The sequence below is a fragment of the Gossypium raimondii genome, chromosome 4 (genome assembly GCF_025698545.1).
Source record: "Gossypium raimondii isolate GPD5lz chromosome 4, ASM2569854v1, whole genome shotgun sequence".
NCBI classification, from domain to species: domain Eukaryota; kingdom Viridiplantae; phylum Streptophyta; class Magnoliopsida; order Malvales; family Malvaceae; genus Gossypium; species Gossypium raimondii.
This window is the reverse complement of record NC_068568.1, coordinates 20,963,285-20,975,952: the sequence shown is the minus strand read 5'-3', so window position 1 is coordinate 20,975,952 and position 12,668 is coordinate 20,963,285. Positions and strand designations below refer to the sequence as shown.

The 12,668-nt window shown below is 34.6% G+C and overlaps 1 protein-coding gene and 1 pseudogene across 1 annotated transcript; one reads left to right on the top strand and one right to left on the bottom strand.

The window, feature by feature from the left end:
* Positions 1–6,472: 6,472 nt before the first annotated feature.
* LOC105766677 (iron-sulfur assembly protein IscA-like 1, mitochondrial) lies at positions 6,473–8,093 on the top strand. Its single transcript, XM_012586246.2, has 3 exons — positions 6,473–6,698; positions 6,813–6,930; positions 7,725–8,093. Exons 1-3 carry the CDS (start codon positions 6,506–6,508, stop codon positions 7,825–7,827), a joined length of 414 nt encoding a protein of 137 aa, XP_012441700.1. The 5' UTR covers positions 6,473–6,505; the 3' UTR covers positions 7,828–8,093.
* Positions 8,094–8,685: 592 nt separating this feature from the next.
* Positions 8,686–11,304, bottom strand: LOC105766675 (uncharacterized; annotated as a pseudogene).
* Positions 11,305–12,668: the final 1,364 nt, after the last annotated feature.

Below are 12,668 nucleotides of genomic sequence, written 5' to 3'. Positions count from 1 at the left end.
TCTCAACTCCTACATGTTATTCTAGAAAGTTTCTTCATATGGTTGATGTTCCAGTAATGGTGCATTTGTCCTTGAGAAACTGCTGAACATATATGTGTGATCCTCATACAATATCTATATGAACTTGAGTGTGAGATGTGTTGTATGTATGTGGTCTTGTGAAATAGCTGTCTGTTTGTACATGGAGCGTATTTTGTGCTGCATGGTTGTGTTGATGTGTGGTAAGCATGTAAAAAAGTATGATTCGGTTATGGATATGAGTAAAGTTTACATGAATGTATATTTATGTTATGAGCATGATGCATGATTGAAAATGTTGTGAGAAATGGTGGTATTCGAAGAAGTCTATCAGGAAAGTAAACATGAATTTTGGTATGGAAAATTTGAGGAAAGACCATAACCATGACATGTTTTGGAAAGGACGGATAAGCCACATTTATCTACAAGAGTTTTTACGTATCCCAAGGCAGTGATAGGTAAACATCACGCGATGGTGAGTTTAGGCAAATCCATATCGCAAACACAACAGTTCTTGTGGTACCTTGGTGGAAACTCAATAGAGCCTTTTTAGGTAAGTTACCTGTGAAGCCTTTATGGCGCATTCTGTGAAGCCTTTGTGATGTATTTTGTGGAGCATTTGTGGTGTATTCTGTGAAACATTTATGGCATATTCTGTGGAGACTTTGTGGCATATTCTGTAGAGCCTTTGTGGCCTATTCTATGAAGCCTTTATGGTATATTCTGTAACTCCTAAATGGCTAGTAATAGTTAGTCGCCTTCATGGCGATGTCTGGTTATTCTTTGAAATAGTTTTTGAAGAAGATTATTTTACGATGTCCTGATCTATGTCTTTGCTATAGTAATATGCTAGAAAGTGAGTACAATGTACTCAAAAGTATTGGTGGTGTAAGTATCTGCCAAGTTTGAGCAAGTCCTCATTATGTAAAAAGGTTATTTGATTCTATCGTACTCGCCAAACTTGGGCATTTTCACGATTTGTAACATAGTTATTTGGAGTTTTAAGGGGTGGCTTAAATGACGTATTTTTCAGAATAAATTTGTTATTTGAGTCGAGAAGATTATGATTTGACTGATATTCTGTTAGCCACCAGAATTAGTATCAAAATATGCCAAAGGTAGGACTTGTTTGGGAATCGTTCAGAGATCAGTCATTATAGGAATCCAACAAATGTAAGATCCGTATATAGATCAATCTAAGAGATCAGTTATTATAAGAATTTGTCAACAGTAACTTTTGTGAACATTGCATGAGAGAAGTATTCAACATCTGTCTGTGAGAGAATCTACCATAAGTAGTGCCGACATGAATTTATTTTGTGAATGCATCAGTTTCTATCTCCGAAGAGATAGTGAAATAGATCCGCATTGAGAAGTGAATTATGTAGTTCGCCATATGAGTGGAATGAATATATGATGAATAAGTTTAGAAATGAGCATATATGAATCCGCTGAGAAGAAAGGAAAGTTGTAACACCCTATACCTGGCCTGGTCACCAAGACTGAATACAGGATGCCACACCACCATCTGAACTCATGTACATCAAGTAGAAAGCTTATTCTAAGTAAAACATCCTTCATTATATTATACATGTAGGTTTTAGGTCACTCAACTGGATAATTATCATTGTTACATGCAAATCATACCATAAATAATCCTAAAAACAAGTGTTAACATGCATAAGGTCCATTTAGGAAAATTCTCAAAATGTGTTTGTAGGTATTGATATTTTCTCTAGGTAGTATCGATACCACCTAAAAAAACGATACCAAACCTGCATTCTGTTTCTCGACTAAATCCCAAAGTTTCAAAAATTATCGGTACCTGTCATGAAATATCGATACTTTAACCTCAAGTATCGATACTCAGGCAAATTTATCGATACCAAATCCCTATTCTAACTTTCTACACATTTCAAAACACAGAGGTATCAATTTTGGAGCCTGATTATCGATACCTCTGCCCCTGAACATGAAAATGCAGCACACAAATGCAATTAACTCACTCCAAAATAGTTTCTAAGCATCATGCATTAATTACTTCAATAAATAATCATCCAACAGCTAAATTTAACAGTTCAAGTAATTAAAACGTGTCCAAGCAAAATACATCAAGTTGTCATTAAATTTCATGAACATAAGCAAACATATAAACTTATAAATTTCTAAAATTGAAACACAACAGAGTCGGTAAATAATCCAAACATATCATTGCACTAAACAAGTCTACCACATTGCCTACAAAAATAACTTAAAGAACACCTATGAGATTAAACGAGTCTTCCTTGGATCACTCCCTACGACAACCACACCGCCCACACCGAACCGTTACTAATCTGTAAATGTTAAAAAGAGTGGGTGAGCTTAACACCGCCCACATGTCCCGTTGAATAGAGCTTAGCTCACATTCTCTTATCCCTCCAAACATGTCCCAAGGCCTCAACGCCCAAAATCACTATACATATAGGTGAGTACTCACAATCCTATGGCATGCCAACTATATCCAACGGTTTTAAGAATCACAATGCCAAAATATCCAATTTAACACACATATTACTTACCGATTATCCAAGCACTATCCCTGCATGTTAGCATCTTTTGCAAAACACTATCACTTTCATGTAACATATATATGTCATGTATACATTTGCACTTCTCACAACAATTATCATATCCACCTATCGCATATTTGAGCTTCTCATCACTGTGCATAAGTTCATTATCATCCAAGCACATAAACTACACACAAATATAGATCCAAGAAAACTTACACTTGGAATTTAGAGTAGGCTTTAGGATACAACTAAATTCACAAATACGAATGCTCGTGTCTACGAGTAGCGGTTCAAACACTCACCACTAATGCTTTTGCCGAGAAGTCGAGAAACCAAAAACTTAATCTAGCTCTTTCTTTAACTAGTTGAAGGCCTTAATGAATCCAAGGCTTCACACAAAACAACCATACAATAAACACAGTTAAATAACGACCAAGGATTCACTCAAACCAACCAAAACACAAGCCTAACTTGAGTTCCCAAGTAGCTCAAAACCATTAACATAACAAAATTAAAATGCTCATAAGTTGGTCTACGCTTAACCTATTTTCCTAAAATGAATTTCGTTCATCTTATTAATCATCTACGCCTAATTCTCAACCTTTAAATTACACTAAAATGCTCAGTTCATAGTATTGACATTTTTTACACAATTTTCACAAAATTCATTAAAACATGAGAAATCATTAACGAAACTTCAATGTAAGTTTAAAAATCTTTTAATCACATTGAAACTAATAGAAAAACACTTTACAATCACATTTTTACCCAAAATCTCGAAATCCACCATTAATGACTCCATTTTCGGCTTTTATTAAAAACTTGAGATTCAATGGCTAATACTTCAATTTTAAGGACTAGATATCATGAAAAGCTCATAAGAATTTGAAATATTACCTTTGATGGAAGATTAAACGAGTTTTGACACAAATTTGGAAAACTCACGTTTGGAGAAGATGATGAAATCTATGGATTTTTTGAGTGTTTTAAAGAGATTCTATAAGTGTTTAAGGCTTGGGTGTTGAGAGAAATCAAAAGCTTATATTTTGGTAATCAAAATTGAGTGCAGGGAGCTAGGGAAATCAAAGGGACGACAAGCACAATGAAGGGAAAAAAGCTGATGTAAAAACATGTTGATGGGGAAGAAATAGGTTCAATTTTATAAACTGGTAAACCTACAACATAAATGCCTATTATTTTGACTTTGTTACAAATCAATCCTCTTTCTAAAATTAAAGGTTTCTAAAACACTTTTTAAAAAAATTATTTAACAGTTATAATGCCATAGTCGAATATAATTTCGGTTTACCATGCTACGAAATTCTTAGCACTCTAGAGCTAAAATTCCTATAATACCCCTAAACTCTTAGGCCCTATTTTGGGGTGTTACAAAAGTACCCACCAATATCAGAAAAGTAATTCAGAACTCTTCAAGTTGAGATGATTCAACGAAAAACGTTCAAGGTAATCTTGGTTAAAAATTTACTAAGTTCATACGAACTTACAAGTGTATGTTATGATACAGGTTCGGATTAAAGAGTTGGTACGCTAGGAGGGACCAAGCCAGGAATGTGCCAATGTGGCTATTCAAGTTGCGATATTATACATATAGAAGACACTGTAAGGATATGGAAAATTGTATTCTATGCCATGCTGAGTCTGTCTTCATTGAAGGTTTAAGTTGTAATGATTTGTTTACTATATTTAAGTTTGTTGTATTTAATAAGTACCTCCTTTACTGGTTGTGAATAAATAAACAGATTTTTGTCATAATTGACTTACGCTAGTTTTAAAATTTTTATTAAGTGTTTAGGTATTATTTTAGCACCCAATATCCGGATTCAGTGATTTGGGTCGGGTAAAGGGTGTTCCAATTCGAATCCCCAATGACTCTTAATAGTACAATACGAGAATTGATTTCATATCGTATGTACAATAAATTCAGTAAAATCCCAACAGACCCAACTAACATTCATGTTGTACAAGAATTTTATGTCTTATTAAAAGAAATGGAAGCCACATGACCATTGGGTGAGCCATGGTCATACGTCCCTGTTAGGGACATAGACGTATCAGTATCACCCATAGAAATTTGTAGATATTATGATGTTCCATTCTACATGTATTATTTTTTTCAAAAATCAAATTTATTTTTTTCTAAAACATAGACATGGACATCATCATATACTACTTAACTAACGAGAAAGGTGAATGGACACGTCAACTAGACATTAAGTTTCCAATATCGTTTCCACATGTTAGACTATCCCTTATGGCCAAGATATGGTTCCAATTTTTTTTACTCGTATAAATCCTGAGGTAAATGTGTCTAAAATCAATACTTTTGTAGCCACTATGCTTTATGCTATCTTGCAAAAGGAAAGAATTTGTATTGGAACTTTAATATACCGAAGCATGATTCATTGTGTTCATAAGAAGAAAATAGGGCTACTTTTCCCACATCTTGTGATAACCTTATGCAAGCAAGAGAAAGTTCCCATGGAAAGGTTAGAACTATTTTTGTAGCCATCAAAGAACCTGATACGAGAGTTCGGCACAAGATAGTTTGTAAAAATTCACAAACAAAAAAGGGATTTTTAAGCCCAACAAAGTTCAGAGGAAGGTAACATTCTTGACTCAGAATGGATAATTCGATGGATACAAGAGATAGGGTCAATTTACGAGAATTACGCACGGAGACACAGCCTGCGAATGCCATAATTCCCATCCTTCAAACACAGTTCGAGACCTGGCAACAGTAAAATTGACGAGGAGGACCTAGAAGAGAAGTAAAATCCCAAGAAAGAAGAGGAAGAGGCATCTAAACAAGACTCCTACTGAATTTGAACTCTTTTTTATATTTTGGGGATTGTAATTTTAAAACTTGGATTTTTTTTTTTTTTTGCTTTCGCTAGATTCTTTTTACTGCTAAAAAAGTTCTTATTTCTGTGTAGGAACTTCACGCTTTGGACGACACTATATTTTGGAGCTGAACAAGAAAGGGGATGGTCACCTGGCGAACATCATGGAGTTGTCACACCAAAATGGGTAATTTCTTTCTTTAATTATTTTTCGGCCACATTAAGGACAATGTGTCAAATAAAGTGCGGGGTTGACATAGAATTTTCAAACTTTTATGTAATATTTTTTGGTATTTTTAAATATTTGCTTAGTATTTTTTTAGTTAAATTTTTTATTGTGTTTTGTTTGTGCTCGAGTTTGTAAAAGTACAAGTGAATGGCTAGGAGCATGTAAATAGGATTGTGTGTATAAATTATAAATTTAGTAAGATAATGATTGGTTCTAGGTTGTGTAATTTTTGGCTAATTAGTTCAATTTATTACACTGTGAATAAGTTAAAGTGTGTTAAGCATACCACATGATAAATGGATACACAAAAAGCATGAATGTAAATTGAATAATAGGTTGTGGGAATTGATAAACTCGGTTAATTTAATCCATGTATTGAAATAGTTAGGGATGAGCTAAGGCATTGCTTGGTAGACACTAAAGCTAAAAAGTCGACCCAATGCATGAATTCCCTAGTAAAAATAATGATGTATTTTTATATATTTCTTTTAATTTGTTAGAATTAGGATTAAATTGAGAATATTTTTAAATTTTAAGAGTAATTTTTTAAAATTATAACTAAATTGATATCATATGTAAAAAGTTTATGGTTAAATTTGTTATTATATTGATTTTTTTAACTAGCACGTCCCGTTTGTGGTTTTAATGTAGGCAGCTAAAATGATTGAATTATGTAATATAGATATTTAAGTTATAATTTTATTTATTTATTTTTAGTGCCTAAAATAAAAATATTTTATAAGTGGGTTACTATTTGTGAAATTTACCCTTTGTCTTAAAGAAAATTAAATATAAACAGAAAAAATGATAATGGCCTCTCGCGTAGATTTATTCACAAATCCATGGCTTCTCGATTATTCGCGACCGCCGCAGAGAAAATCGGGCAACCGGCTTTGAGGCGGCAAGTTCTGACGTTGACCGACGCAGCAGCATCCAGAATACATCACCTTCTTCAACAGCGCCAAAGATCGTTCCTTCGATTGGGTGTTAAGGCTCGTGGATGTAACGGTTTATCTTACACCCTCAATTACGCCGGTTCGTCTCATATTCTCGTCATTCTATCAAATCTATTCTCTTATTTTTGAAAAGAATAAAGATGTGGGGAACTAATTATTTTATTTTATTTTATTTTATGGAATTGACTGATAGATGAGAAAGGAAAGTTTGATGAATTAGTTGAGGACAAGGGCGTTAAAATACTAATTGATCCAAAAGCTTTGATGCATGTGATTGGGACCAAGATGGATTTTGTAGATGATAAACTCAGGTATCAAAACAATTAATGTTTATTGTATCATTTTTTTATTTGATAATAATTAGTTATGTTCTTATATGATCAATTAGTAGTCATTAGTAAGGTGAAAAATATAAATGAGATTTAAAGCACTTACGTTTGATCAATCAATAGTCAGGAAAAAGAACCATTTATGTCTGTTTGTGTATTTCCAGGTGGAAACTGGAATGAAATTATTTTTCTACCTTGAATCATTACATAGATATATTCGATTTAGTTTTCAGTCGTGCATTCACGTCTTGTTTTTTCGTTTCCATTTCAACAATTTTCACCTTTGTGGTTCTTATCTGTTTGTCATCATTTCTTTGAACATGGCTGCGTGGTATGACTTATGATCACTTTACTGGTTCCCGTTTTAACCTTTACTGTAGCATTCTTATTGTTGCTCACAGTGGTTTTATAGACAGAGAATGCTGCTCATTACCACCATCCCATTCCTGCTTAGTGACCATCTGTTGTACATTTTTCTTATATTTACCTTACTTGGTGATCCGTCTATCGGAGTCCTGTGTTTGTGCGAGTGTGCACATGTGTCTTCAAGCATAATTTCGTACTCTTCTTTAACTGGATAAAAAAGAACGTTGCATGTACGGAGTTATGAAACATGCAAGGCATAAACATATTTGATATGTATATAAATGAACTGTTATGCTTTGTGTTACAGAAACTGGCTTGTATTTGTTGTTGATTTTATACACGTCCTGTTATGAAGCTGGTGCATCTTTATTTTCTTTGGTTCTAATTTGTATTTCATCGTTTCATCACAGGTCTGAGTTTATTTTTATCAACCCAAACTCCAAAGGGCAATGTGGATGTGGCGAATCTTTCATGACAACAACTGGTAGCACAGCTAAGCAGGGTAGTAATTGAGGATTTCAACACCCTTGTAATAAGATAAGATTTTAACTAACCTTCATGATTCCAGGATGCTTGCTTTCCTAATTCACCACTCAAAATAAGCTACAAGGAAAAATGTTTCCATGTCATTTATAGGAGTTGCTGCCAACTGATTGTATTAGTATAGGTTCACATATGTCTGTATCACAGATGCTAGCTAGGTGTATTCTAATGGTTTTGTCTATACCATACTACATTACATAAGTTATTTTGAAATAACGAAGTTGAATTGCATCTAACTGGTTGATATTCTGTTAATCCCTTTGAAAATGATAGAACTTTAGTTCTTTCATGAGGGCTTCTATAACTATGATATTATAGTTTCTGGATCATGGTATGTGCTACGGTTTTGTCTATACTTTAGGTTCTTTTAGGAACACTTGTTTTGATCGTATGAATGATTATAATGTAAGTAGTAATCACTATATGATTTTATAAGATTTTTGAGTTAAAAGAAAATAGTAGAAAACAAAAGCTAAATCTAGGTATATGAACAAACACGGGAGACATTCTTATTAATTCTTAAATCTGTTTACTATGTATTTTAAAATGTGTTTATAAATATGTGCAGATTTTCTAGGTTTTATTTGTCATTCTTTATATGGTACTATAACCGACAAATGAAATACATTTTAATGTTATAATATTTTGAAATTAAAAGTATTACGCGTTGGTTCATTTTTCTTTTTAGATATTCATTTTATTTTGATACTAAAATTAAGAAATGGATTTTTGTTTCTGGGACCATTTTGGAAATGAGGATTTTATTTTTCATAAAAAGAAAAAGAAAGTTGAAGACTGCACAGCGTTGATTATCGTATTACACATTGATTGTGAAGGAGAAATAATCGTGAGGCTTGATGAATAGTACTGGATTATGGTACATCTTATTTTGAGAGTATAACAATAATTAAGTATGATGGACCCAGTTACACTTATGCCTGATGGATTTGGCCTTCTCAACATTGCAAACCTACATCTTTTGATGCCATCGACCGAAAATACTACGTCCTTGTTAGGCATACTCAATGTCAAAACGAACAAGTTTCCAAAACAAATCTCAGGGGGGAAATAGCATACTCAAATGCTACCATTTTGAGATTAAATTACAAAATCTCAGGCTCTTAAGGCATGAGATGAACAGATAGATAGAGCCCATTACTCAATATTTTTCTCCAACTAAATGTGCCTTTATGATAGCATTGGACATCCCATCAGCTAGAGGAAAGAAATGCCCACCACCTGAAACTTCATGGTACCGAATCCAGGGAAGTTGTTCTTCAATGTAGCGGTTCATTGTAATGGGCACGATCTTATCCTCATCCCCATGCCAAAGGTGTACAAAACCATCATTGTTTGCAAATGGATTTCCCAGATCCAGAGGATCAAATTCCCATGCTCCGTGTGTAACTATAAGATCTCGATGAAGGGACTCGAACTCTCCTTGCTCTGTAACTAGTTGTGACTGCAAGGGACAAAGCATAGAACACTGTGAATCATATAAGTTCAATTACCTTGTAATCAGGCCTTTGGCCGATTCATACTGCTAAAAGGAAGTGAAAACGAGGAAGGCATCTCTTTTAAGAAATACGAACCACGGAATCCTTTCTCGAATAAATTCTAGATGTAATTTCTTTGTCCTGACTGGACAAACCGTCAGAATTTTTGGCTAAAACACAAGAAGCAGGGAACAGTTTTTGAGTGTTCCACCAGTAAACAAGCCAAGGGGTGTAGTGAGCAACACGAATAATCCACTGGTTTTTTCTTGACTTCTGATTGAAGGCTTCATTCAATACATTTGCAGGAAAATTAGGCTACCAATAAGTAACAGCTGGAGCTAATAGTGTTGCTCCGGCTAACCTGTTCGGAGTCACAAATACATTGTCGATACGAGGAAAACATCAATAAGGTGACTGCAAGATGCGCTAGTTTACCATCTCATGGTTAGCTTGGGCAAAATTACCTGTTAGGTATGTACTTGAGACAACTCCATACTGCCTGCCGTCCAATGGAATAGCCAATTACATAGAATTTGGATCCTAGTCCTAACTGATCAGCAAGCTCTTCAATATCCATTGCCATGCTCTTTACTGTTTGCTTTGGATTCGGAGCACTTTCTCCATAACCTGGTCTGTCAAAAGACACAATGTAGACCCCTAACTCTTCGATAACTTCCTGAAAGAAACCATCTAAAAGTTCATGGAACACTAAAATTTTAACATATTAAACAATAAAACATAGACAAGAGACATATTAAACAATAAAACATAGACAAGAGATAGAAATATAAATAAAAAGTAAGCCAATTAACAAGTACCGGAGATAGAGTAGCTGCAACAACAACATTTTGCCTACCGGACCTGAAACCATGCACATAGATAATTTTATACTTGGCCACATGTCTCGGAACACCGTGCTCTTTGTAGGCTAAATGCCTTCCATCTTTAAGCCTTATTCTTGGTGCTGTCACAGGGGGACCATTCGGAGAGCCGCACATCTTGGGGGGAGGTGGTTGGATCACCAGGTAAATCCATGCCAAAATCCCCACAAAAAAGACTGCTAGTATTTTCTTGAAGAAACCTGAAAATTTCTACCTTGTAACGTAAATATTTTGACTTGTTAGTTGTTAAAGTAACTTGCATGGTAAGTGTCACAGAGAGTAAATAATTCAGAGCATATAACTGAGCAACTGAGAAGGACCAGAGTTTAACAACTGCAATAAACAATAGAGGATAAGTAGCAGTATGTCAATGTCGATTCTCCATTTATGGAATAAGAGAATTCAGTGTCCTATTGTCAAGGAAGTTGCATTCAACCATTAGCATACTTTACCACTTAATTGCACACAGAAAGTGCTTAATTGTTCAAGACTTTGAATCATGATAATACCTTTCTGTCTCTATTGTTTATAACAGAACAATTACAAACACTCATTCAACAGCAATTACCTAAAATGCTACCACTTTTGAGGTATAAAATCAGTGGAAGTCTAAATGAATAAAGTCCTAAGCCAATCAAAACAAAGTCACCAAGAAATGAAAAGAACAATCTGTTCTTATCCTTTCGAAACAGTGACCAAATACAATGAATTCAAAAGGTTGTTCTTTTCATATCTGCTTATCAACCAAATACGCAATGAGAAAAAAAAATCATGATCCGCCAGCAGAAAAGCTTGAAATTTGAATGGATCAAATGAAACATAAATCTAATGTAAAACACACCTGGAGAAAGCTTGAAAGAAGAGCTTTGATGAGATTTTCTGGTGTGAGCTCTGGCTGACGCTGCTGATATCTTCCTTCTAACTTCCCCCTCATCGTCCCTCAAAACCCAATAATCTGTAAAACGAAGACTCCCCCAAATTACTTCAGATATCTCTCTTAAATTCTATTTAAAAAAAAAAAAGAGAAGATTTAATCGAATGAAGGTACAGCAATAACTCAAAAGTATGACTAAGATTGAAATAGTAAAAGGTAATCCCTATCTTTTAATCTATTCATTTTTTTGATTTATTCTTTATCACTTTTTGAAATTAAATATTATTTTTTATTGATTTAAAATAAATTTTTTTTTTTAATATTCTCCCTTCTTTCAATTTAGGACAAATTATTTATAAAAGGCCTTTTTTTTTAATTTACCGAAATGGGCCCGATAAATAATTATTTTAGCACCCTTAAGGACGTGGCAGGAAAACGTGTCCCTGAGGAAGCGTTTTGCCTACGTGGACAGAAATCGCTCCCTTAAGGACGCGTTTTCCTGCCACATAAGCGCTCCCTTGGGGACGAGTTTTGCCTTCGCGTGAACAGTAGCAACGGCTACTTTTTTGACCGTTGGTGTGGTAAAAAATATATATATAAAAACCCCCTTTTATTTTTTTTCACAACTAAATCCTTTCTCTCAATTTCTCTCTAATATTCTCTCAAATTCCTCTCAAATTCCTCTCAAGTTCCTCTCAAATTCCTATTTAAAATAGCTTTAATTTTTTAATTATTTTAAAAAAGTTTTAAATTTTATTTTTTTGATTTTTTTTAAATCGTAAAAATTTGTACCAATTTAGCAATGACCGACAAGCACATATCCGTCGAACAAATGAAAATGGTAAGTATTAAAGTTAATTTTAAAATATTATTTAAGATTTCTTTATTTATGCAATTTTAAATAATTATTATTTTATTATTTGTTATAAAAGTCTGTAGATCGGATATTACAATGTTATATTCGTAATATGCATGGTCCTCCATCACCGTTGGTAGAGAATTACCTGTGGGAGGCGGGTTTTTGGCACATGGCGACGGTAGGCCGATGATGCAAGTTGGACCCGAAACTTATCAGTGCGTTGATTGAGAGGTGGAGACCCGAGATGCACACATTCCATCTTCCATGTGGAGAGTGCACTATCACTTTAGAAGATGTCAATTTGCAATTGAGATTGCCGATGGACGGGTACGCAGTCACCGGGTCTGTTCAATCTGGTGATTGGGGAACGATATGCTACGAGCTTTTGGGCACTATTTCGAAGAATATTAACGGAGGTCGGATCGAGATGGGCTGGTTATGAGACACATTCCCGGATTTGGATGATGATTCAACCGAACTAGAAAGAATCCGATATGCTCAGGCATACATTCTTCAGTTAATTGGAGGTTACCTGATGCCGGACTTGTCACGGGACCTCGTACATCTAAGATGGCTGCTGAAACTCGTTGATTTTCGAGCAGCTGGTGAATTTAGTTGGGGGTCTGCCGTGTTGGCAACATTGTACCGGGAGATGTGTAGGGCAACGCAACCGAATAAAGCGAAAATCGGAGGTTGTCTGT